This window comes from Chroicocephalus ridibundus, chromosome Z, assembly GCF_963924245.1.
Source record: "Chroicocephalus ridibundus chromosome Z, bChrRid1.1, whole genome shotgun sequence".
Taxonomy (NCBI): Eukaryota; Metazoa; Chordata; class Aves; order Charadriiformes; family Laridae; genus Chroicocephalus; species Chroicocephalus ridibundus.
This window is the reverse complement of record NC_086316.1, coordinates 76000145-76026887: the sequence shown is the minus strand read 5'-3', so window position 1 is coordinate 76026887 and position 26743 is coordinate 76000145. Positions and strand designations below refer to the sequence as shown.

The window sequence follows — 26743 nt, the reverse complement described above, 5'->3', positions numbered from 1 at the left end:
CCAACCTCCAGCCCGGAGCCGGGCGCCCCGCCGCCGGCCCCCGCTCCCCATCCCGGCTCCGGCCCCGCTCCGCCGAGCGCCATGGACACATAGCCGTGTGGCCACGGCAGGAAGGTAGGAAGCCGTCTGTGTGTGTGTGTGTGTGTGTGTGTTTATGCCCCGTCCCACACACCCCCCCCCCCGCCCCCAACTCCCTTCTCCTCCGCCATCCTCCCCCCAGCCCGAGGGGAACAGCGGCGGCGCCGACGCCGCGGTGAGGGGCGCGGGGATGCGGGCGGGCTGTTTGCTGCTCGTACGGGGAAAGTTGTGAAGTTTTGTGTGTGTATGTGTGCGTGTGTCCCCTCAGGGGCTTGCCCCCTCCCCGGGAACTCCGTGCATCCCCGGGCAAGGCGGAGAAGGGGGAGCAGCACCGGGGATACTCCCGGTGCTGCTCCCCCTTCTCCGCCTTGCTCCCGGGGGTTAATCTGCCCCCCCACACACACACCCCGAACTTTGAGCCCCCCCTCCGTCTTCTGGAGAAAGGCTTGGAACGCCACCAGGCGAAGCTCTTCCCTGGCAGGGCCCCCTCTTTCTCCTGGGGGGTCCGGGGAAGGGAAAAGCTGCTCCCAATTACCAGAGGCGCTTTCCCATGCGCAGGCACTGGTGGCAGGGCTCTCTGCCTGCCTTGTCCCTCCCTGCCCCGGGATGCTGTCTCAATCACGACTTCTCCATCCTCTGCCAAGCCCCTGCGGGGGCCAAGCCCCGGGCTGTGCCCACTGTCCCCCTCGCAGGCTGGCTGTCACCCCCCAAGTCCCCCCCACCTCTGGTGAAGGGTATCAAAGGGGGCCACGGGGCTGAGCTTGGCTCGGACATCACTGTCAGCAAACTGGGACCCCACTGTGACAGGGCCTTGGAAATCTCATTTTCATTGTGCCTGGTCTCCATGGGGAGAAACCCAGAGCTGCAGCAACTCGCAGACGTGTTGCCTTGCCCAAACTGCTGTTGGACCAACTCAGGGTGGTGGCGTAGCCGGTACCAAGTCGCCAGGGGCTGGACGAGTGCCTCGGGTGCCAGGAGGTGACCGCTCCTTGCAGGCTACAGCCACGTCTGGCCGCGTTTGCAGAAGGAGGTGGGGTGTTTGCTCTTTGCCTATGTTTATAGGAGGGCAGGTCGCAGCGTGGTTATAGACGGGGCTGCACGGAGCCCACAGCATCCCGACCTGGCACAGGGCAGAGGACCTTCACAGGGAGCGGCGAGCTGGCGGAGATCCCTCCTGGGGCAGGGATGGGGACAGCACATGGCCACAATGTTGCCCCCCAGCACCCACGCACCCACTGCTCCACCAACCTGGCTCTTTTTTTTGGGAGTGAAATAGGACATATCTCCTTTCTTGGAGGGCTGAGAAGTGACTTTGGCAGCCAAAGTGGGACTGGGGCCAGGGGCCAGGTGCTGAGCGGTGACAGTGGAGTTGTGCGCAGGGCTGGATGTCACCAGCAGTGGGTGAACAGGGGATGTGGGCTGCAGTAGGGTGGTGGGGAGGGGTTCATGAGGGGTGGGAGCTGAAGGCAGAGGCTGCCTGCAGCAGGCTGGGAGAAGAGCAGTTTTGCCCTGCCTCCTGCTCCGTGAACTTCATTTTTTGGGGAACCTCGCAGGGAGGGGAAAACTTGACTTAATTATATCTGATAAGCCACTTTTTCCCCATCCCAGAGAGCTGTCCCAGCAGCAGGGAGGGGGGGGGGTGGGGGGGAGGATGCTTGGCTGAGTGCGGGCCCTGTTTGTGAAGGATGAATGAATGACTCACGGCGCGCCGAGTCTCCCTGCCGCCTTCGTCGTGGCAGCAGCAGCGGTTCCCTTTTGCAGCTGCTGGGTTTATCAGAAGCTGTCACGCTGGGTGGGCGCCCGGGCAGCCCACTCCTGCATCCCCTGGCCTGCAGGTAACCTTTCTCCCCCAGCTTGCCTGGACCATCCCAAGTGGGGAAACCCCCACGGATGATGACGGCGCACAGCACCCTCACCTGCCGTGAATGAGCAGAGCACTGGGTTCAAAGCCTCTCTTTCTGCTCCGCTCTTGTTCAAAGGCGACTCCAGAGTCTTCCTGCTCACGCAGGGCTCAACCTCCCTCCAGTTTCCTGCCGAGTGCGTTCCTGGAGAGCTTATTCCCCCGTGGGTTCGTGCCAACATTGTGCTTTCAGTTCAAGACCTCTTCTCCCTCTCCGGTGTTTACCCTGCTGCATTTATAGCTTCCTCATTAGGTTAAACAAGCTGAAAGGCTTCTTGCCTCCTCTTCTCCCGCGGGTTTGGCTCTGGAGGAAAACCCCTTGCGAGATGCCTCCTGCAGGAGGGGGCAGGTGCCAGCTTGAGGCTCTGCTTTTCTCCCTTCGGCAAATTTCAGCACCTCTCCCAGCTCGTTGCCCCTCTTCTTGTTCAGGCGTGGCAGATGGTGGCTCTGCCCCTGCTGAAGATGTAGCCTAGGACAGAGCTTGGATGGGACGGGACCTCTTCTCTACGGGTGATGTGCCGGGGCCTCTCCGGCATTTGGGATGCTGATACAAAGCCAACATCAGGAATTAGCCCTGGGATGTCTGGGGTGACTCGCTGGGATGTTTAGAGAGCTTTTGGTTTTTCTAAGTGTTCCTGTGGTTACAACAGCATCGCGTGTGTGAAAAATCACCAAATCTCTCTGCCTGGGGTTGTAGTGACCCTGCGACCCGAGTTCCTACCAGCAGATCTCTCTGCACTTCCCGGTGATGGTTTTCTCCTCCCATCCATGCTGTGAAGGTGGGGAAGGGTGCAGATGCCTTGCAGTTGTGGTTGAGTCGTCTTCTCCAACAGCCAGATTCCCATGGACCATTTCCATGGAAAAAGGAAAATTCCTCTGGAAATTAGAAGCAGGTTTGTGGTGTCAGGGATCAGTGTGTTAATAGGAATTATCTCTCGAGTCTGGCTGCTTCTCAGGTCTCTGAGTCACCCTGGCACAGGGGTGGGATGGGGGGAGCCTGGGGCTCTTTTGGATGATCGCGGCACCCGCAGCCCCTGGAGCGTGTGCCAGGATCTCTGGAACAGGCAGAGGGCTGGGCTGGAAGGTGCAACTCATCCTTCCCTCCAGTGACATGAGTCCAGGACATGGGAAAAAAAAATGGTAAACATCTCCTCCTCCTCTGGTGTTTGGGGTGGAGGAGGTCCAGGAGAAGAGGGACAAGGACCCCAAGTGATTGTCGAGACCTGATGCACCTCCGTCCTAGCGGGACCATGCACTGTGGTCACATCTGACCAGCGGAGCCTGGGATCATTCCCGTGGGGATCGGCCCTTGCTGAAAAAGTTCACAAGGGATTTTGGAAGTGTCTGGCTGGTGGAAGGTGACATTCACCGCCACCCTGCTTGTACACATTTCCTGAAGATGTTTTTGGAGACAATGGATGGTCTGGAGGGACCTCGGGTGAGACCTGGTGGATGTGGGGCTGGCCCATGCAGGTGGTGACGGCCAGGGGACCACAGGTAAGACCCTACATCCACCAGGAGAGGGGACGATGCTGAAAACATTTTGGAAATCAACCCCGGCCTCCCTAGAGACTGTTCGGCTTTGGTCCCCTCCTCCAAATACAGAGACAGCCGAAATAGAAACAGCCTAATAAAAATTATTCTGGACCCACAGAGATCGCCTTATAGGGAGAGGTGGAAAAATTTAGGGCTCCTTCATCTAATGAAATCCTGATGGTGGAAAGAAGGTTGTTTGGGTATCTTCTGGTTTATCCCACGTCCTAAAGTGAAAACAAGGGACACCAAGCCTTGTTGAAAAGCCAATGCTGGAGGCGCACTGAGGGGAAGAGGGAATGGGAGAAGCTACCAGCTTCAGGGGAGCATCTTCTCTGTGGCAGCGTGGGGAAGGTCTTCTGATTTGGGCAGAAAGGGACTGCCCCCGAGTCCTGTCACACTTTGGGGAGCCCCAAACAGAGCTCAGGGCTGCCGCCTCCCATCCTGCTGCCAGCCCTAAGGGGTGTGGATGTCCCTGCAGAAGAGCATGTGGGAGGCAATGGGTCGGGCACAGCATCCCTGGAGCACGTCCCCATGGGCTCATGCCCGTCCAGCTGTTTCCTTCGCCTTCCTGTGCTTTCACCAGCCCCTTCCTTTGGGACTGAAAAACCCTGCATGCTTCATCCTGGCCAGACCGATGGCTGCAGCGGGAGCCAGGGAATTCGCCAGCCCCTCTTTGATGAAGGTCGTCATGGGCATCAGTGCCTCCTGAATTCAATAACACCATGAAAAGCACGATTCGGCCCTCGCCTTCCTGCAAAAGTAGTTAGGAAAAAACAAAAAGTGCCGTCATTCGGGGTCTCCATCATGGGCCGGCCCAGCGCCGTGCCAGTCTTGCGACAGAGCTCCCGACAGCTGTGCTGCAACAGCCCCGCAAAGGTCCCCGGGGATGGCTCAGCTGCGGTGGCCCGGCTTGGCTTTGCGAAAGCCGCTGTCACGCAGGGTGCCTGGGCCAGCCAGCTGGCATCTCCCCAGGCTTTCTTGCAGGGCCAGGGCCAGCCCCTGGAGAGGTCTGCAGGAGCCTTTCCTTTGCTTTCCATGAGTTTTGCCCGAGGCCTCAGGGCTTAGGAGGAGCTGGTGGACCCAACCAGCTATTGCTCCATCACTGTCTTGCAAGGGCCAACACGCAACCCCGGGGGGTTCCTCGGTGCTTCGGCTGCTTTTCATTTTTTTAGCTCCTGCGAGGCTCCCGGGGGGATGTTTCACAGCCCCCCTGAGGCTGCTCCACCCCGTCGTGGCTTTGAGTTCCTTAGCTTTACGGCTGGAGCATGGCTGTGCCCAGAAAAGCGCCCCTTTTCCCTGGCCTCCCCAATCCCGTGCTTGGCTCTGTTTGCCCTCTCCAGCTGGGACCGTGCTCACAGTCCTTGCACCCCAGCACCCAAAAAACCAGCTCGGTGACTCAGGCTCCTCGGCTGCTGTGTTCCCCCTCCCCATAGCACCGGGGGCAAGGGGTGCATGCAGGGAGCAGGATGCAGCCCCCCAGTACCTGTGACTCCAGAGGGGCCGGTCTCTCGGAGCATCCTGTTGACACAGCTCTTGGTCTACTGCACATCCCCATCCCTCCTCCCCGACCAGAGGCTGCAGATACGCGCCGGGGCAGCTCCAGGAGCTGGGTGGTTTGCTCTGGATACGCCTTGGAGGGCTCCTCTCGGGTGACGAGGTGCTGAGGTTTGGACTTGTAGTGGTCTGGGAGGAGGATGCTGAGATGCCCGGGCTCAGATGTGTCAGCAGCGGTGCTCGTGCTGTGTCTGGGATGGGTGAAGGACGTGAGCAAGGCAGGGTCTGTGGGGAAGGTCATCTTGGTTTCCACCCCTGAGGTGCAGCTGGAAGAGCGAGACGGGTGCTGGAGCAGCATGTCCTGCTGCTTCCCCAGACAATGTTCCCTTGAGACCTGTCCCCAGCAGGGTGGTTAATGGTGAGCAGGTCTGGCCGTGCATGGAAGATTTTCTTCCTCCAGTGCTTGGAAAGGTCCCCAGGAGCATTTATTCACTTATTTTCCCCACCTACCAAGGGCGGAGGGACCCTGCAGCAGCATTTGACCCTCCTGGGGCACGGAGGGGGCCTCAGCAGTGCTGCCAGCGACGTGGCCGCTGCATCTCCATCAGCAGCAGCATTTCAGGGATGGCAGCAAACGCCTCTCCACCATCCCTCGCCGCAACCAGAGGAGGGTGGAGCGGAGCAGGAGGCAGCGTTTGTGGCCAGCTCTATGAATTTCCAATTACCAGCTCGCCTTGCCACTGCGTGAGAGGTTCCTGCACCTAATTTTTGGTGAAACGATCCATTTTTCTCAGTAATTTAATAGCGTGGGCAGGCTGCTTGCTGATGGAGAGCCAGCAGCCGGCACCGAGGAGCCTGTGTGCTGGGCTGCCGGCCGTAACCACCTTCCCTGGGCGACGCAGGAATGCTGACCTAATAGAAAAGACATTTAAAGAGGAGTTTTGGAGAGCGGCTCGGCTCGGATTGGGCTCACATGCACGGCTGACGGCTGCAGCGGGGTCTCTTCGTGTCCCAGCGGGTCCCAGGGACCAGCACAAGCGTGGGGGACAGGATGGGAGCCAGGCACCAGGGCACAAGCCCTCTTAGCCATCAATCGGCACAGCAACCGCTTTATTTTCTAGAAAAATAGGTGCTTTGGAGAGGCCGTCACAAGTTGTGAGCTGAGGCTGGGTTCAGCGCCCGGCTGCGGCTCTCCCAGGGCTGGAAAAGCCATGGCGTTTTGCTCTGACATTTTCCAAATGAGATGTTTTGATTTTATATTTTTTTTTTTAATTTTATTTTATTCCCCACCCCAAGGTAATGTTTGGAAGCCAAATTTAGCTCGATTTAACTCAAACCATTTTAAAAAAGTAAAACCACTGAAAACTAAACAAGGCCTATCATTTAGAACAAAATGTTTTGGTTTTCATTTTCCTTTTGGCACAAAAAACACAAACTACTTTTTTTTTTTTTTTCCATTTTCCTCTTGACCCACAAACAAATTTTTTTTATTTTTTTTTTTCGTTTCTCCTGGTTATTTTCCAAGGCTGTGTTGTGCGTCGCAGCCAGGCGACAGGCGAGCCCCCAAGCGCTGTTCCCAGTGGGACAGGGGTCCCGGGGGTGGGTGCTTCCCTGTGGAGGCTGGAGGGATTTTGCAAAGGCAACTGGGAGCCGCTTTCTCCCTGCTGCCAGCACTGACTCAGCTGGGAGCTCCTTGTGGAAAAGGGAGGCCCCCAGGCATGGGATTTGGGATTTGGGATTTGGGTCTGTCCCGGCTCTCCCAGAGCGATGTGAGCCCCGGGGCTGAGTCCTGCTGGTACCCGGGCTGGGCACGGCCGTGCCGCGGGTGCTGTGCCCTGCTGCTGGGCATCCCCACCGGGCAGGGCGAGCTCTGGCATTGCCTTCTCCCCTTGTTTATTCAGGTTTAAAATTAATCTGACCTTCCCCCGCTCAGGCTTGTGCAAACATGGCGTGTCCCTGAGCGGGGAGCTGCCGACAACCCCTGTCTGTCCCCGGCTTGTGCCATCACTGTCCCCGCTGGGTGAGGTCCCCAGCCAGGACGGGGGTGCCAGAGATGGGGTGCCTGCTCTCGCTGTTGGTGTGCCAGCCCCCTCCCAGCAAAGGCACCTCTGGCCATAAATCAGGGCACGGCTAATGCTCCGGCGCAAGCTGCCATGAGGCTGGGTGCCCGGATCTGGCGTCTCTAGGCTGGGCGAAGGGTGGCTGCCGTGCCTCCAACCCAGGCAGGAGCCCATGTGTGGACCCAGTGGCCGTTTCCCCAGCCTTAGACGCCCTCCGTCGCCTGCTGTCCCAGCCCTGCGTCCTCCATCCTTTGCCAAATCTCAGCTCCCCACTCTGCCCCAGCCTCTCTGGCCGAGGAGCTGAGAAGGCAGGATGGGGAGCAGTGCTGGGGCCAGCCCCGGCGCAGAAGCGAGCACCCGAACTCATCCGCCACCTGATTTCGTTTTTATTCCCCTCTCCGTGCCTCGCTGCGTGCCGCAGCCGTGCTTTTTATAGCCCCCAGCTGCAGCCTCGGCGTGCTCCCGGCCAGCTCCCTGCTGTGGCCCCGCTCGCTCGATGCCAGCAGCCCCGGCCGGGGCGGGGGACGGACACCGTCCCCGGGGTCCCCGCGGCGGTTCAAGCAAGAGGAGAGGGCGGGCTGTGGAGGAAGGCAGATAATTAAACCCTAACCCGGAGCCACGCTCCCGTGCTGGTGGAGGCGTTTAAAGAGCCGCATTAGTCACCCGCCGTCGCAGCCGGCGCGTGCCGCCTGGCAGGTCAGAGCCAAGCGGTGGTGGCCTGTCCTTCACCGTCCCCTCTGCTGCTGCCCAGGGTTTTTTCCAGCCTGACAGAGCCACCAGCTCCTTCCACCAGTTTGCTCTGCCATGGCGGGTGTCAGCAATCTCCCCCCTCCACACCCCCAGTCACCCCCGAGGCTCTGACAGGGTTGCAGGGCTCTGGGAGGGGTTAGAGGGAGGTTAGACGTTCCTCCCCGCTCCCCGGGAGCGTTTTTACGAGTGCCTGGGGTTTGCTGCCACGTTTTCGCATCCCGCAGCCGTTTCCGCAGCTGGGATGATGCTGCTATGGGGTCTGGAGTGAGGAGGAGGAGGAATGTGGGGCTCTGTCGCAGACTGCGTGCCTGGAGCATCCCTCCGTCGGGATGCGGCCGGCCAGCGGGCAGGGAGCGAGCATCCTCGTTGGGAAGCAGCGGGGCCGGGGGGGGTGGGAAGAGCGACCCGTGCTTTCTCCAGACGTGATTTCACCACCGTGGGGAGGGAGCACAGCCAAGGGACGGGCCCTGCTCACCCTGGCGGCACCGGGCTCGCTTGCCGGCGCGTTAGTCATTTGGGCTGTGGCTGGTGGTGGCGTGTGCCAGGGGTCCCCGCAAGCCAAGGGGACGAGGGGGCTCGGTCAGCCTGCACTTTTGGGGTGCTGCCAGGGAAAAAAGCAGAGGGATGGAGGGAGGGATGGATGGGAGGGGGGTTTCGGGGCTCACAGCCCACTGTCCCCCTCCTCGCTGCCCTGGGGAGGGGGCAGAGGGCAGCGGTGAAGCCAGATGTGCAACAGGCATCTCCAGCCGAGCAGGTGGGGCCGGGACGGGGCCACCTTTGCTGGCCTGACGCCTGCTGGGGAGGTTCCCCAACCTCCTGGTGTGTCTTTTTGGAGCCGGATATGGCAGCATGGAGGCAGAGGAGATGCTGCGGGGAGGCAGCATCCAGCATCGGGGATGGATCTGGGGAGGTGTCCCAAGGAGAGGGATTCTGCAGGGGTTTGCGGGTCCCTGGAGATGGGGGGAGACCCTAAGGTGTCTGGAACCTCGCCACATCCCCTTGCTCTGCATGGGCACCGGGGGCGGGGGGGCGTTGGGTGCCGGGGGCTAATTTTAAACCCCCGTCCGAAACATTGTCCGGCTTGTTCTGCCTCCATCAGGGAGGCAGAGAGAGGCCAGGCGGTGAAATACTGGCGGTGCTGCCATGTGGCTGCCACCAAGCAGCTGGGTCCGGGCAGCCTTGCCTGGGGAAGGCAGGGAGCTGCGGGGGCGTGGAGGAAGGGATGTGCAGGGGTAAGTTTTCCAGAAGCTGCCAGCTGTAATTTTAACCCGGTGCGGGGGACTGCAGAGCTGGGGAGGGAGGGGTTGGGGGGGCGCTTCCCAAATCTGCTCCCACCCGAATGTGCTGGGCTGGCAGCACCCCAGTCCTCGGGCATGCCGGGGGTGGCCGGGGGTGGGGGGGGGTGGGGGGCTGCTGCGGGAAGGGTGAGCTGCTCGTGCTGCCGGCCAGGTGCCGAGCATGCCGGGAGAGGGGAAAGCCTCCGAGACTCATTCCGAAACAAGGCTGCCCTTTTATTCTCCTTTACAACTGCATTTTAATATCCACAAACACCCCTCCCTCCCCGGGTTGCTGCCAGCAGAGCCTGTATCGCCTGCGCTTGGCCTGCCGAGAAACTCCGGCCAAACCCTGGGCCCCAGTGCCGGGGAGAGGATTATTTTTCCCCCCTCTGTTTTTTTGGGTTTTTTTTTTTTTTAATATATGTTTTCTATAGCTGTAATTAGACGGGCTTGAGCCCCGGCCAAGGCAAACACACCTGGGGGAGCCTCGCCTTACAGACCCCATCTGCTGTGTCGGGGGGGCTCTGCTCCCCACACAGCCGCTGCCTGGCCCCTTTATAGGGGAGGGGGTTGCTGGTGGGGCAGGGGGGGTAGGACTGCTCCCACACCAAGCCACCGAGCAGCCTCCGTGGAGGAGGAGAGCCCAGCGAGGCAGCGCGGGGAGATGGTGCAGAGGCAGCAGGGGCACCCGGCGGAGCCCCGTCCCACGGCAAGACCCCCGTGGAGCTGAGGTATCTCCCCCCGTCGCGGCTCTGGCGGCATGGGGCTCTGCACCCACTGGGGTAGAATGCTGCGAAATGGGGGGGATGCAGTGGGTACCAGTAAGGTTTTGCCCTCCTGGTGTGGGAGCATGGGTGCATCGAGGGGTCACAGCCCCCAAAATCCATGTGTGCCCAGAGAGGGAGGACGTGGGGGGCTCCCTGGTGTGTCCGGGTATGTGTCAGGCTATGGGACCACCTACCCGGTGGCACCATCCGGGGACTGTTCTGGAAAGTAATCAGGGGACATCAACGTGCCAGGCCAGTACAATGGCTTGCGTTGACAGCCAAATCCATGCTGGGCTGAGCTTTGGGTGCTTCTTCCCACCACTGCTGGCTTTCTTGTGGGGCTTTTCGACTGGGCTTTTATCCCCCTGGTTGTTTCAGGGGCCATGCTGCAGCTCCCATTGCCAGCGGGCTAAGCAGCACCGGCACCCCCACGCTGGGGTCTGGTGGGTCCCACATCACGTCTGTGCCTAAGCTGGAGCTGAGGGAGCTCTGGGGGGTCTCTGCTTGCCCACGCTGGAGTCCCGCCTCTTCTGGGACTGGGGTGCACACCTTGACTTTGAGCAGCCTGGTCTAGTGGGAGGTGTCCCTGCCCATGGTAGGGGGGTTGGAACTAGATGAGCTTTAAGGCCCCTTCCAACCCGAACCATTCTGTGATTCTGTCATTCTGTGTGGCTGTGTGGTGTGGCCCAGGGAGGAGCATCACCTTTGTGTAGCACCCATCGCCATGGTTTATCCTTGGAGGACATTTCCTCCTCCCCTCTCCCCGGGGGGGGACAGCACTGTGCCCCCTGCTCCATCCCCAGGGATGGGTGCAGCACAGCATCGCCTCCCACTCAGTCTGCCCAAGCAGGAGTGGGCATCACTGCTGCAAACTGCCCTCCCAGAGCCCAGGGTGCCACTGATGCTCCAGGTAGGATATCCGGCAGTACGTCACCCTCAGCCCCCGCAGCCGGTGGAGCAGAGATGCCTGCAAATGGAAATACCAGTTGCTTTGGGGTGCACTCCCCGCACCGATGCACCCAAGCCTTTTTGCACCAGCATCGCCATCTCAAAGCAATTGTAACTGTAGTGCAGGCTAAAATATTAAAAAGCAGGATCTGGCCTCAGCAGCACCTACTGGCTCCCTTCAGGTGGTGGGATGGGCTGGGCTGAGGGGGTTGTACAGGCTGGGACGTGCCTCTGTCTCCCTCGGGCACATGTGCTTGGGTTTCCCTCTGCATGGGGGGATTTTGGGGCACGGCGGCTCTTGGTCCTCGGTGCTTCTGGCCGGAGCCAGGGGTGTGCAGAGGGTAGTTCCAGCGTTTCGTGAAGGGTTTCAGAGCTGCCTTGGCCTCCAGTCAGAGCAGGCTGCAACGGGAACATTTCGAAATTCTTTTGGATGAGGAAAATTCCACGGGCAGCCCCCCTCTGGAGAAAGTTTGGGATGGCTGAAATGTTTGGAGTGAGAGGCTGCTTGCTTTTGTTTACTCTGAACTATAACACTGGTAGGGGCTGCGGGGGGGGGGAGAACCAAAAGGAAAAAAAGAGACAATAGGAGCCCGTAAACAAAGTTGGCCCCAAGTGGGACCAGGGCATCTCTCCAGCATCATGGAAGGAGATGTGTCAGCACGCTCACCACGTTGCCCTGCTTTCCCCCCACCCCAGCTCGGATACGATCGCACTTAATCTTTCCGGAGAACTTGGGTGTTTTTTTCCCCCAGCAGAAAACGAGACAGTGGGTGTTTTTCCAACCTTCTCAACTGAGGCAGGGCACAGCCTCCATCCCCTGGCCCTGCGCTACAGCCCCCAGCCTTGGTGGTGGGCTTCTGCCCCAGCTTTTCCCCACTTCTTGCCATTTCTCCACCTCTCCTTCTGGCACGATGCTGCCGCAGGGAGGTGTTTCCCCAGCCTCCATCCCTGCCACGTGCCTTGCACCCCGCTGCATCCCCTGGGCTGTCTCCCTGTAGCAAAGCAGGCAGGGTTGCCTCCAAGCTTGGAGAAGACAAGCCATGGTTGTCCCACCAAGTGCCAGAGCCTGGCACCAGCATCTCCACATCACACATCGCCGGGGGTCTACAACTGCCATCCTCCCCCCACGCAGGGACGCTGCCGGTGGGGTGCAAAGGGTTAACAGGCCACCCTTTGGTGGTGGCTTTTTTTGGCCGCCCAGGTGGCCCTTAATGATACCTAAAACCCCTCTCCAGCCTAAAAGGGATTTTGTTTTGCGAAAGGAGCGACAGCAAATTGGTAGCTGGAGGAGCGTTTGTGCTGCAGTACGGTGAGCTGTTTATTTTGGCCCCGCCGCCCCACAGCGTTTTGGCTGACCCGAGCGCCTTCGTGCCTCGGGGATGGAGCCGAGCCCGATGGCTCCCAGGCACTGGAGCACGGGGAGGGATGGGGGGAGCACCGGGCAGGGGGATGCTGTGAGGCCCCTCTCCTGCCTGGGGTTCCCGGCTCCAGGCTGGAGTTCATCGGGACCATCAGAAGGAGCTGGACTTTTGTTGTCATATATGTGCCCTACATGTGTGGATGCATATGCTTTTCTGTCAGCTCCAGGGCCACTTTATGGGGGGAGTTTGTTCTGGGGGGTGCAGATGCTTCCTGGGGGGGGTGACACGCTGGGGTGCAGGCTGGTACGCAGCTGCCCCATGGTGCTGGGAGCTACGAGTTCACCAAAACCTCTGTTGGGCTGGGTTGAGCCCGGGAGCAGAAAAATATCCCAAATCCGAAAACGTTCCCGGGACAGGAAAAGCCTTTCCCACCCTGCTCTAATCACAGGGTGGCCCAGCTCCCTGCCAGCGGGTCCCACCCGTGTCCTCAGATCCGGCACCGTGCCTGTCCCTGTCCCCCGACCCTGTGCCACGACTCCCTCCCTCCATCCTAAAAATAACCTCCCAGCTGTAAAGAAACCCACTGGTGCTTGCACCGGTGGGTTTCTTCACAGCCGGGAGGTTATTTTTAGGAATTTCTCCAGCACGTGACTTCGGGGGGAGAGCCTGGGGATGGGGATGGAGAGTGGGGGACCCCTTCTCTCCCCCCTCCAAACGCAAACCTGCCAGCTGGCGTGACACTGGGGCTGCTGGCTGCTAACAGAGCCCTCGCTGTTTTGGCCCTTGACGATGCCTCCGGTTACAGCCGGGAGCCAGAGACGACTTCTTCCCGCGGGATGGAGCAGGGGAGGGCGGAAATCAGGGTGTTGGGGTGGGAGTTTCCCGGCTGGGGTAAGAGCAGAGCCTGACCTCCAGGAAGCCGCCGGCATGCTGGGGGTGTGTGGTGGCCCCCTGGCCCCCCAGCGCTGGGTCCCGCTAGCAGCTGCCAGCCCCACGGAGAAGTGAGGTGACCCTCAGGTTATGGGGAGGGTTTGGGCTGGGCTTTGGTCACCAGTGGGGCTGTGGTGAGCTGGGCATCACCAGGGGATATCGGGGGGCGGGGAGGGGGGGTTGGTCTGGGTTGGATGGAGATGGACATGGTACCTGGCTGCGAAGGTGAACTGGTTCCCAGGGCAGTGCTGGGGTTAACGCTGTGTTTGAGCTGAGGAGTTAACCCCACGCCCGGGTTTAGCCCCGCATTTGGGCTGTGTAACCCCGTGTTTGGGCTGTGCCGGGTCTAACACCGTATTTCGGCTGAGCTGGGTTTAACCCCACTCCTGGGCTGAGCTGGGTTTAACCACGCATTTGGACTGCACTGGATTTAACCCCAAGTTTGGTCTGTGTTGGACTTAATCCCACTCCTGGTCTGAGCAGGATTTAATCCTTCTCTTGGGCTGTCTGGGGTAAAATCCCATGTTTGGGCTGAGCTGAGTTAAGCCCCACACTGGGACTATGCTGGGTTTAGCCCTGTGTTCAGGCTGCACACGAGGCTTGTTGGACTGCACTGGCCTCACAGGGGAACGCTGCAACTGGTTTTACTGGTTTAACTGGAGTAATTCAAGTGTGCTGGGGTTGCACTGGGTGCACTTGTACATGTACGTGTGCCGGCTCAGCTCAGCCTGGCGTGATGCCCCCCAGCAGGCGTGGGGGCCCGTGGGTGCTCAGCACCCCACCAAAGCAATGCAGAGGAAAACAGCCCTTTTGGAGATCCCCGGAGGGTCTGGGGACAGCAAGCAGGGCTCTCCCCTTGGCCTTGGGGACCATCACCCCGGCAGTGCCCAGGGTGGGCGAGGAGTTGCCTCTGGGTGCTGCCAGTGGTCTTGGGAACTGTGCATGGCCCCGGTGGCCCTGGAGGTGGTGGAGGACATGCTTCCCTCCCTGCCAGCACCCATTGCTGGGCTTTCTCCAGGCACCCAGCAGCTGGGAGGGTGCCAGCGGCATTTAGGGGACAGGGGTGGCTGGTTGCAGGGGACCATCCCAGCAGGGGGGTCAAGGCACGCCCCCTCCCCAAAGGTGCATGCTGATGCAGTGATGATGGACGTCGCTGATGCTGCAGGGGTGGGATGCTGCCAGGTTTCTGGGCAGATCAGTGGCCAGGTGGATGGGCTCAGGACATGCCATGGCTCCTCGGAGGAGGAGGGGTTAGCAGGGGGCTACACTCCCAGCCCCACAGCACAGCAAGAAGGCAGAAATTCCTGCTGCTTTGAAACGCTCTCGGCCACAGGCTGGGTTTCCCATGGCAGGCACTGGCAGAGAGGAGGGTCTGGGGTGCAGGGCCAGGGATGCTCCCCCAGCTGAGGGGCAGGAGTGCAGCGTGATGCCATCTCCAGGGTGTTGGAGCCGGCCGGCGTCGGGCATCACCCGTTGCAGAGCAGCTTTTTGCAGGTGGGTGTCTCTGGCAGGGCTGAGCATGGGGCGGGCAGAGCTGCCAAGTGCCCTCGGGTAATTTGCCACATCTCCATTGCAGCGATGCTGCCCCAGACCACCCCAGGGCGAGGTTAGGAGGGCACCCCAGCTTTCTCTGCTCAGTGGGGAGCATCCCATGTCTCCCCGCTGCCATCTTGAGCCCTGCGGCATGGCATCATCTGCTTATGCCGTCCGTCCCGTCCCCCCCCATCCAGATCTGCGTGCAGCTCATTCTCTTTGAAGAGCAACTTCAAATGAAGCAAAGCAAAAAGAAAAAAAAAAAAAAAACAAAACCAAAAAAACCCCACGCTGTCTTTCAAAGTGCCGAGCACAATGGAAAGTTGTCCTCCCCCAGGAATCTGCATCAGGCTTTGCCAGGCCACGACGGGGCACGGCACAGAGCGTCTGCGCTGGGGGGACTGTTACACCCTGCATGGGCATCGGTGACAGTGCACGTGACAGTGATTTTGGGGGATGTTCTGGCTCGCAGCATTTCAGTTTGGATACAGGAAGGGGCTCATGGCAGGATTTCTCCCCACAGCTCCCCAAAAACTTGGGGATGAGCTCAAATGATGCCCAGTGGGACAGCAGGGTCGGTGCAGGATGGAGGGTGGCACCTTTTGTTTCTGGCTCACATCCACGGATGCCACACATAGCCTGGTCACCCTGGCCATGCCGGTGATGAGAGCATCCCGTGCCGAGGGAGCAGAGCCTGTCACTGCTGCCCTCCCTGCCAGGGCCAAGCCGCAGCCCCAGGCTGCGTCCCTCTGCCCCGGCCATGGCCACAGGAGGTCACCCAGCCCTGGGCGGGTGGCAGACGCCTCTTGGACCGGGATTAGCATGCCGGGAGGAAGAAAAGCTCTGATTGTTCCTTCTGTCCCGGCTTGGGTCCAGGACCACTGTCCCGGGACTCTCTGTCCCCGGGATGTGTCACTGCCGGTGCCAGCATAGAGGGATGCTTTCTCCGCCTGTGTGCCCATCCATGGAGGTGCCGAGCCGCCGAGGAAGGTGGCCTGGCAGCACGCGCGCGTGTGCGTTCATTTGCACACCCGTGTTCCCTTCGTCAAGGGAATTTGGTTGCCAAAAGTGAGGGGATCCTTTCTGGGCAGGCTTTTTTGCAGCTCTGGCTGGCCCAGAGCTCCTGGCCCCCTGCCACCCAGGGTAGGCGAGGGCTCCGGGTCTTCCCCCACTCTGCGGCTCCTTCCCCTTTTCTTTGTGGCCTTTGGGCAGGCAAGGGAGGGCTCGCCCTGTTTCTTCTCTCTGCGGTGATGCTTGGTTGTGGCTAGGTTTTGGCAGTACTCAGGCGGGTCATTTACTAAGGCATTGTGTGCATTTGTGGGGACTCAGTGCTGCCTTCCCCCACGGCGCGCTCGCAAGGGTGGACGGCTGCCCAAAAGACACCGTCTGAGGGAGGGGTGCCCACAGGGTGCTGGGGTGAGGATGGGGAGCGCTGGGGGGGTCCTGGGACGGGGGATGCTGGCAGGTGGGAGGATGCAGGGTGGCCCTCAGGGGGGTCACCATGGAGATCAGGGGTTGGGATGCAGCTGGGGACGGGGTCTGCAGGGATGCCCTCTGCCACCATGTAGGGGTGTGGGGTGCCTCTGGGTCTGTTGGCAATACCACCCGCAGCCAGGCTGGCCAGGCAGGGCTTGCGCCATTCCCTGGGGGCGTTAGCAGTGGCTGGCTGCAAGTCGTGCTGTGTCCCCACCTCTTCCCTTATCCATGCAGGGAAAGATGCCTTTCAGCATCGGGGCTGTAGCGTCATTTTTCCAGGTGGGTTTTGAAGACCCACCTTTGAGACCTAGCAAGCTCATGTCAGCAGTGAGCCAGCACCCAGACTGTACCCCCCTGCCACAGAGGGGCAGGGTGGGCGATGGGTGCAGCAGCTCTGCCTTCACCCTCTACAGCGTTCGCACAAAACCCAGGGCAGTCAGGAGAAGAAATGATTTTATTTTAAAAGTATTTATCTCTCCACACTAACACACTCTCCCTTCTCCCTGACCATCTCCCCCCCCGCCCCCCAGCACCACCCCTTAACTCTGGCCCACGTGGTGTTTGGAGCTATTTTTGGTTGCTGCTTTTAAGTGTATTTTAAGTCGTCTTTTTTTTTTTTTCCCATCACCAAAATATTTTACTTTCAGGCCAAATGTTCCCAGTTAGTTACCAGCATAGTTTTGGCAGAGACCTTTTAACTGATGTTTCTTGGGAATGTTTCTACGGGTGGTTTGTTAGGAAAAGCTTATGACAGTCTCATGAAATTATTTACGTTTGGGGCTTGTGATTGAGGCTGCTTGGCGTGTTCATGGCTGATGTGGGGTGCCACACACCTTCCCTCCTGCACTTGCTGGGTTGCAGCACATCACCTTGTAGCTCTCATTTCCTTTGCCACGCGGTTTGGTCGGTGGCCATGGGCACCTGCCTGCAGGAGAAGAACTGGCAGCTGCTCCAGTGTACATTTCCAGGGCTGGAGCATCCCTCCCCTGAGCATCCTCTCTCGACTGTCGAACCCAGGAGGCTCAGGGGGATGCAGATTTATGCCCACAAGCTGCAGCCTGTGCTTGGGGCTTATAGGGAGCTCACTGCATCCCGTGCCCTCACCCCCTGCCCGCAGCCAGGAGCAGAGCCCAATAATACGGGTGTAAATAAAATAAACAGCCCTGCCCATTTGTGAGAGGCCGGCATGGGAGATCTTCCAGGGAGAAATGATTCAGATGTCCGTGCCTGCTGGGGGCAGGCGGGGCTGGCTGATAGGGACACGGTGATGCTGCTGATATGCATGGCGTAATGCTGGCCAGGACAGATGCCCTGGGGTGATGCTGGCTGGCGCAGAGAGGGTGATGCTGGCTGCGATGAACAGGGTGACGCTGGCTGATAAGTTCAGGATGATGCAGGCGGGAATAGATGCCTTAGGGCAATGTTGGCTGGCACAGACGGGGTGATGCTGGCTGGATAGACAGGGTGACAGTGTCTGGTACAATGTAGGCTGGGATGGATGCCTCGGTGCGGTGCTGGCTGGGATGGGTAGGGTGATGCTGGCTGGCACAGACAAGGTGATGCTGGCTGGGATGGGCATCTCGCGACAATGTTGGGTGGCACAGCCAGAGCAATGCTGTCTGGGATGGACAGGGCGATGCTGGCTGGCACAGACAGGGTGATGCTGGCTGGCACAGACGGGGTGGGAAGACCTGTGTCTATGGCTGCGGTTGACCCATGGAGAGCTGGGTGCACATCCCTTCCTCAGCATCCCCCTCACCAGTGGTCTCTGAGTGGGAGGAAAGGATTTCAGGGTCATTCTCCTTGGCCCCAGAGCCCAAATGGCCCAGAAGGGCACAGACGTGCATGGACCAGCCTGCAGCGGGTGCGGGAATGGGCAGTGATGTGGGTCCCCCAGCCAGCCCCTCTCTCTGTATGGTCTGAGTTCTCACAGACCTGCTGCCCTGGCTGTGTGAGCCTGTACAGATCTAATTGCTGTCTCCTGCCACATTAAAACAGGCCAGAATTTCTCCTTGGTCCCTTCCCGCTCCAGCTGCACTGACGCAGGTCTCTGGACCACCCCGGGTCTGGGAGCCAGCCAGGGCTCCCGGCACAGGACTACAATGGAAAAGAGACCTTCATCCCGCCAACCCACGCAGCCCCAGGCCCCTGGTCACTGTTTGCCCTTTGCGTTCCCCCTCCAGGCATGGGGACTCCTCAGCAGCCAGGGACTGGCTGTGACAGTGGCACGGACCCTGCGGTACAGTCCCCATGCTGTCCCTGGCAAGATGGGGCGAGACGAGGGGGAGATGCGGGGCACGTCGTCTCGCAGGGATGCTCTGGGCAGTGGGTCCTGCCAGCTGCCCCGTTGCAGGGAATAATACCCTCTCCCTCCCCGCTCTGCCTCCTCCAGATGCGCAGTCCCATCCCAGGTCTGGGCAGGGTGATGGTGTTCCTCGCAGCAGCCCTGGCGTCAGCCTCCCTGGCCATCCCCGAGGGCTGGGGAGAGGAAGGTGAGCCCCCCGCCGAGTCCCTCGTGCAGCCCCTGCATCCCAGGCGTGGGGAACATGGGGGCACCCCCTTCCCCCCGGGCAGGCACAGACACACCAGAATCAGGGCGTACGTGAAAACGCAGCCCCACGGGGATGGGCGCTGGCGTTCTGGTTTGCAGCAGCTTAACACATTAATGATATAACTGCCATTATTTTTTCCATAAATGTTGTTGTTGTTGTCCCTGACAGCATACGTTGCTGTCTGATAGAGATGCAAGGGGAAGGGATTCACATGATCGTCCATGAATCACGTAGGGACTGGCTTTCCATAGTCCGTTAAAATCTCGGACGTGTTATGGAGGGCTGAAAACCATTAATATAATACATATTCTGTAACTGTAACAGGCAACTCAGACTCCTTTCCATGAGTCTACGTGTTGAAATAGTGCAATATTTTCTTGCCTTTTTAATTTAACATGAAACATACCAGTGGGGAAAAAAAATAAATACTGGGTCTTTTGGAAGCAGCCCACCCCTGCAGCTGCCCACTGCCCAGCCCTAGCTGGGACCAGTCCTTCCCAGTCCCCCGTGGCGGTACCTGTGTGAAGCAAGACCCCACAGCCACCCCACAGCTGCCCGGGAGGGGGGTACAGCGCCAGGCTGCCCACCTTCACCCACAGCTTTGGCATATGGGGTGGCGCGGGGTGCTAACACCCATCTTGGGGGGGATGTGTGTCCCTCCAGGTGTGCAGTACGGACAGGTGGGGACAGACGTAACCCTGACGTGCGCCGGTGCCCACACCGGGTAGGTCTTTTCTGTGCACACCGGGGGGATTTATCTGATGGGATGGTTTACCGGGCAGACCTGGGATGATGCCCCAGTCGCCATCCTCTAACGCAGCCTGCCTGGTGTCTCCTCCCCAGCTCGCCGGTGCAATGGAGGCGGGCGGGTGCTGTGGAGCTGCCGGAGGGCTCGGCCATCCATCAGGGAGCCCTGGTGCTGCCACACGCCGGCTTGGCCACCGCGGGGACCTACAGCTGCCATGGCGAGGACGGCGGCCTCCTGCACGCCATGTCCCTGCGGCTGGGGCGTGAGTAGCATGTCCGCGGGCTGAGGAATGGGGGTGTGCAGCCCCACCGGAATGGGGTACCCGCAGCCCTGGCAGTGGCTTGCCGAAATGGGACTTTGCGGTGTCACAGGGGTCCCTGCGTGCTGGCTGGGCTGTGGGACAGGGGATCCCTCACTGACTGTCGCTTCCCCTCGGATCCCAGACCTGCCAGGGGTCCCCTTTGTGTCCTGCAGAGCATCCGACTATGAGAACTTCTCCTGCTCCTGGACGTCCAGCGTGGAGACCTTCCTCCCCACCAGATACATCACCACCTACAGGTGATGTACGGGGCACAGGCTGGGGGGTGATGGGGTGAGCCCTGGGTCCCAGCCAAGGAAAAACACCAAATCCTGCTGGCCATCTGACCAACGTCCTGGGTTCACCTCCTACCCCAAGGACCAGGCTGCACCCCAAAACAGGTCATGTTTTGGGGTGAGCAGTGCACCGAGCGTTTCCTCACTCCGAGAGTGGCCCCCAGCAGCGTTGGGGGACCGGCACAGGCAGGCTCCCTCCCCGCCCACGGCTCTGCCAGCACCAGAGGGGCTGTAAAAGAGAAGCAGGTCATCTGCGAGATGCCGAGCGCTTTGGCATGCTTCAGGATGAAAGGAGCCCCGGCAGCGTCGCTGCTTCTAATTATCCCGGCAGGCCAAATTAGCGGGCTGCTTTGAAGTCAGGCGGAGCTCGTAAAGCGCAGCCCTGCTGAAAGCTGCAGGAGCAGGGGGCTGGGGGCTTGGCGGGGAGGGGGCGGGGGTGAAGAGGGGGCTTTGGGGGCCATAGGGTGAGCACAAAGCCAGCTGCTGGTGAGCTTTTATCAACCTCCGTGCACCTTTGCTGCTGCTGCACAGTGAACCCCAGGTGGGCAAGGGGGGTCGTCCAGGGGGCACCCTCCTGGGCACCCCACTCTCTTCATTGCCCCGAGACCCCCAGCTTCTGCTGCCAGGCAGCTCACCAGCTGGGCTGGGCATGGCATTAGCTCCATCCCCTGTGCCATGTCACCCGTGGGGGTGCTCTGCAGTGCGGAGACCCCTGTCCCTCCTCTGGGTCACGGTGGGTTTGGCTTCATGCTGTCCCTTCATTCTCACTGTCTGCTTTTCCATCTTTCTCCATGGCAGGAAGAAATCACTGACGGGTGAAGAGAAGCGGAGGTAGGACTGACTCCCAGCCCAGTCCTGCTCCTTGGGGACCAGACTCCCTCCTGAAGGCTCTGCCACTGTCCTCAGCGCGGTCCCCGAGGCGAGGGCTGGGTGTTCCCATGGGGGAGCCAGCTCCCTAAGCCCTGGGAGAAGGGATTGCCCCAGGGGAGGGACCTTCCCCGGAGGGACTGTCAGGCTGGGATGTGGATCGCTTCAGTCATTCTCAGAAGGACGTGCTGGTCTCTGGAGGGGTGAGGGCAGCTCCCAGACCCTGTCTGAGCTATAACGGGTGCTGCCCCCTCCATTGGGCTCATGGCATGAGGGTGTCCCTACATGCCACCACCTTGGTAGCAGCATGAAACTATGCATGGCAAGGTGGGGGGGACATGTCACCACCCTGCCTCCTCATCTGCAGGAACAAGAATGGGCACGTGGGGCTGTGCCTGCAGGATCCATCACGCCCCGGCACCTGCACCGTCCACGGGTCAGAGTTCTGGAGCTCCTATCGCCTGAACATCACCGAGGTGAACCCCCTGGGCTCCAGCTTCCGCCTCCTCGACGTCACCATGCAGGCCATCAGTGAGTCCATCCATCCATCTGTCCATCCATCTGTCCATCCATCCCCCGGGCATCCAGCCCTGGGTGGCAGCGGGGATCCCAACACCCTTCTGTGTGGCAGTCTGGTGTGACGAGGGCTCCCTGTCCTCTCCCACACAGTTAAGCCAGACCCTCCGGAGGGCTTGGTGGTAGAGCCCATCCCCTTGGCCCCACGGCGCCTCCACGTCAGCTGGAAGTACCCCTCCTCCTGGCCCAAGGAACCCCACTTCCAGCTCAGGTTTCGGCTCCAGTACCGGCCCGTCATCCACCGCTCCTGGTCCGTGGTAAGTGGTGGGTGAGGAAAGGCAAAGCCCAAAGCAGGGTGGGCATGGGGCCAGGGAGGGCAGTGAGGGGTGCCCCTGCCTGCCCCACAGCTCCCCTCTGCCCGGTGCAGCTGGAGACGGTGAACCTGTCCGAGGTAATCACGGATGCCTTCGCCGGGCTGGAGCACGTGGTCCAAGTCAGTGCCAAGGATTTCCTGGATGCGGGGAACTGGAGCGAGTGGAGCACTGAGGCCCGGGCGACGCCGGTCAGAGGTGCGAGGGGGACAGGCTGCAGCCCCCAGCAGCCCTAACTGGGTTGCACCATCCCTCCCCAAAGTCCCTCCAGCACAGTGAGGTGCCCCTCTCCAGCCCCTTCCCCGTGGCACCCATGCCCTAAATATCACCCAGAGCAAGTCCCTGCTCCTGGCATCCCTTGAAGTTGACCCAAAACCCTGCTCCTGGCATCCCTTAAAGTTGACCCAAAAATCTGGTCCCATGCACCATCCAAAAACTGTTCCTATGGTGGGAGGCTGAGCTGCAAGGGGGCACAGCGTCTCCCAGCACCACGGCAGGCTGCAGCCGTACTGCTGCCATTTGGGGATTGCCCCCCACAGCCTCGGGGCAGAGCAGGAGTCCCAGAGCACCACTGGCATCCTAGGAGCACCCTGGAGCTCGTGGGACCCCTTGGACTCAAGGGCACCCTTCTTTGCTCCTCTCTGTGGGTCCCTGGGGTGCTGCCCATGCTTTTGGGTGAGTGTTTCCTATCCCTTCTGTCCTTCCAGACCTGGCAACCACAGCGAGTGAAGAAACCACTACCGATGCCAGCCTGGAGAGCCTGGCCGAGGAGCCTTCCCAGGCTCCCAACCCTGAGCCCATCAGTGAGTAGAGCTGGGGGTGGTGGGCAGGAGTGGGGACATCCCACAGGCACATATGCGGCTGACAGTAATGGGAAGGGTCTCTTGCCCCATGCCCCTGTGTGGCTGTGGTGTTCAGGAGCTTGCAATAGGGTCCCCCAGGTGTTGGGGCCTGTGGTGTCCCTTGGCCATGACAATCTCTGTGTCTCAGACCGCAGTGACCCCCTGGAGAAGATGGCCGTCCTGGTGTCACTCGGGATCTTTGCCTTCTTTGTCCTGGCTGCTGTTCTCGTCATCACCATCCTCATCTGGTAGGTTGGGTTTTGAGAGAGAAGGGTCTGTCCCCATCCCACTCTGGCACCCGAACCCTCAGCGTGGGGTGCTCCACGTCCCCCCTAGCCCTGCTCTGGGGTCCCTGTCCAAACAGACTTGTTGCCAGCCCCATAGGGTGGTTTATTCTCCCCTCGCCCCCCTGCAATATCAGTGCCTTTTCCCAGCTCATCCCACTGCCTGCGGTACTGCCCAGCCTGCCTGGGGTCTTCCTGATGGGCCCACATCCATGGGACCTTTCTCTGTACCCCCAAAGATGCTGCTGCTACTAACATCCCCCCAGAGTCTCCTGCCTTGCCGGGGACTCTCATGCTCTAGAGTCAGTGCAGACACCCCTCCCTATGCCGTTGCCCCCTGGGAGTCCTGCCCCCGGGCACTGCCTGCTGGTCCTGTCCCCGGGTCCCCTCTCATCCTGCCACGGCTGGGCTCTCCTTGCCATGCTGTGGCTCTGCTGTCTGTCCCTGTCCCCATCCCAGCCCTGCTCTATCTCATGACCGGCTCCTCCTGTGGCCCTGGAGCTGACCCGCTGGAGTGGCCGGGCTCCGCTGGGCACAGCTGGGCACAGCTGGAGGAGGATGCACAGTGGGATCACCAGGGATGCAGGCAGTCATGGTGCCCAAGGGGGCTGCTCAAGGTCCTCAGCCACTGCTGCTCTGTCCCCAGGCTCCGGGTGAGGAAACACGTCAAGGAGAAGACCAAACCTCACAACTTTTTGGTTGCTGCCACCCACTTGAAGGCACTGCCGAGTGAGTCGGGGTGCGGGGGGGGTAATGGGGGGAATGGAGGGGAGGGAGTGCCAAGGCAGGGGGCAGGTCAGTGCCCCTCCTGAACCCCTTTCCTCTGTTTCGGCAGAGGCCCAGATCCTGTAGTGAGCTCTGGCCGATCCCAGCTCCCTGCACCTGCTTGCCCACGCGTGGGACTTGATGCTGCTGCTTGGCCGCCAAGGACCCCACACCTCCCGGGTCGCCCACAGCCGTGGACATTGCCAGAGCCCCCAGCACCTTGGGGGTGCAGGATGGATCCTAAGAAGAGAGACTCTGCTCCCAGGAGCTTTGGGCTGCCTGTGCCTGCCAGGAGCCACCTGGAGGCACCTTGGACTCGGCGATGGGCCAGCCCCACCGCCAAGAGCTGCTGAACACATTTGGGGATAAGACACTGAGCCAGCCCCACTTCACTGCCTAGTGTTGAGGGGGACCATGGGTGCAGGCTCCCAGGGGTGCCGGGCATCAGCAAGTGGGGGATGCTGAGCCCTGCCCGTCACCCCCCACCAGCAGGCAGAAGGGACCCCCCCATCCCTCTGCCCCTCTCCACCATGCTGTGGCTGGATGGAGCAGTGATGCCAATAAAGGGGGTAGCATTGGCACTGCCCAGGCAAGATCCCCCCCTTGCAGATGGTGCTGGGCCAGGGGAGAGGTGAATGGCACCGGGTGAAGTGCCAGCATGGGGATGGTCCTTGCAGGAGGTGGACAGGCAGCAGGGCCGCTCCCCAAACAGGTCAGCCCCCTCCCCAGGCGCCTAGAGGGGCTGAGAGAGACCCTCGCCCGGGCCAGCCCTTGCTGAGTGCCAGAAGAGGTTGCAGGCAGCTGCCTGGGACATCTCCCCTGCCCTCACCAGCCCGGCAGCAGGGACAGGACCCTCTGCACAGCCCCCCTTGCTCGACTTGTGGCCCCCCTCCTCACACCTCGACACAGCCCCTCTAATGGCTTCCATCTGTTGGCACCTCCCGACCCCGGTGCTCAGTGCCAGAGCCCGATGAGATCCAGATGGGGCTGGGTGGAAAGTCAGGCAGCGGCGGCGCGGGGAGCAGAGCCAGCACCAGGGCGGGGGAGGAGGGCCTGCACCCACCCCCACCAGGGAGATGTGTCGCTCTGGGCTGGGCAGCGGGGCTGGCCTTCAACCTGGGGTGCAGAGGGAGCCTGGAAGATGGGGACATCCCAAAAGGGTCCTCGTGGGGACTGGGTTGGAGGGGACCAGGGCAGGGCTGTGGCTTTTCCAATGGCTTGTGAGCCCACAGACCCCTCTGCCCTCACTGGGTGCCCCTGCTCGCCCACTCCTGGTGCAGGAACACGGGGTCTTGGTTTTGTGGGGTCCCAGCCCCTCACTGCCCCTGGTGAACACGCTCACCCTGGATGGGGGACATGGGGCTCAGCCCTCCATCTACAGAGTGTTACTGCAGTGGCACCATCGTTGGACAGGAGCAGGGCTCTCCACAGAGCAAGTAAGGCAGGTCACCAAGCTGAGGAGATGTAAGGGACCAGATCCTGCCTGGGCTTCTGGGCCCAACAGCCACATCCCCTCTCCTAAGTGCATCCCAGAACTTGCCAGCTCCAGCTGTGCCACACTGCCATCACGTGCTGGACTCTGGTCCCCAGCATCCAACCCAGCCAGCACCTTTTCTGATGTGTCACAGTCACCCTTCCCTCCCCTTGCTCCCCGGCATGGCATAGGCAACCCTGTCCTCTTGTAAACCTGCTCTTATCACCACCAGATTCCACCCCCCTGCCACTGTGGAGAGGATCAGGGCTGTGGTTTTCCATAGGATGCTGTTGAACATGGGTGATGGCCACCCCATAGCTGTGGCTCCAGCATTTGCAAACTGAGCTCGGTGGTTTCCCAGCATCTGGTGCTGGTTTAGAGGCTGACGCCTGCTCAAGACACAGGAGCAAAATGGCCAAAAAATGGGAGAGTGTGAGCCGGCAGCTCTGGCCCCTGTATCCTGCCTGCTTATTAACTCCATAGTCAATGCATGCTCCAAATAGAAGGGGGTTGCTGCTGGCTGTGGGGAGCAGAGACCACTGGAGCATCATACATCCACAAGGGAATGTGTGGGCAAGCTCAGGTGGGTAGAAGAGAAATCACAGCCATAGCTGTGCTGTCCCCATGTGCCAAGCCCTGCGTCCCCTTCCTTAGCTGCCTGACCAGGCAGTGGGGACAGCCAGTTATGGTGGCCGTGGCAGCTTGAGGATAGGAGATGTACATCTGGTCCTCATCACTGCATCCTGCTGCCCTTGGCCCAGGATGGTGACTCCATTCCTCTCTGATGAAAGCTCTGTAGACAGGTCCTGCCACCCATTTGGCAGCTGGAGATACCAAGAGCAGGTGAGAGGTCTGCACACCACCAAAAAGTCCTGCCTGCCTGCACTGCGGCCCCATGGCTCAGCTCCCTGTCCCAGACAAGGGTATCGGGGACCCCAAGGAAGCAGCAAGTTCAGTGGTTGGTGGGGTAAAAATGCTTGGTGGTGAGTGCTGCGCTCCCAGCTTCCCCAGGAGAGGATGCCTTGGTGCTGGAAATGGGCAAACAGGGCTTTCCACCGGACCAGTGGAGAAGCAAGGGGAGGGCTAGGGTGAGCAGCAATCTGGGATAAAGGACAGGCCTCCAGATGCCAAAGTCAACTTTGCCTTCAAGCCGTGGAGAAGAAAAACAGGAAGGGACCATGAGAGCAGTCCCAGTGCCGGCACCTCCCTGTCCCACCGCGGGGCCAGGGCACTTCCTCCAGGGCTCGGGCTCTTCCCAGGCTCTTCGGTGGTTGGCGCAGCCACTGAGTGAGCAGGAGGATGCCTGCTGTCGCCTGGAGCCCTGCCTGGACGCACCCTGCCCGGATAGGCAGAGGCACTTCCAAACTTGCCTTGCTGCTGTATCCCACCCTCCCCAGGGCGGATGCTGTGCCAAGATCGCTGGGGAGGTGGGACAAGTCAGGCCTCGGATGCTGAGGCTGTGCCAGCTCGAAGCAGCCTGTGGGATGCATCCACGAGGATCAGGGATAGGTCCAGCTCCCTGGCGTGGGACAGGGACCAGCCCAAGCCCAGCAGGAGAAAAGTACAAGAGAACATGGCCCGGCGCCTGTTGGGGTCCCAAAATTTCCAGCAGGCAATGCT

General features: G+C 60.6%; 1 protein-coding gene across 1 annotated transcript; it reads left to right on the top strand.

Moving 5' to 3' along the window:
- IL11RA (interleukin 11 receptor subunit alpha) lies at nt 1-26743 on the top strand. Its single transcript, XM_063321270.1, has 13 exons — nt 1-114; nt 18503-18602; nt 19326-19386; nt 19506-19672; nt 19854-19968; nt 20803-20835; nt 21239-21402; nt 21541-21704; nt 21815-21956; nt 22466-22561; nt 22749-22848; nt 23531-23613; nt 23720-26743. The coding sequence occupies exons 2-13, from the start codon at nt 18503-18505 to the stop codon at nt 23734-23736; spliced, it is 1242 nt and encodes a 413-aa protein (XP_063177340.1). The 5' UTR covers nt 1-114; the 3' UTR covers nt 23737-26743.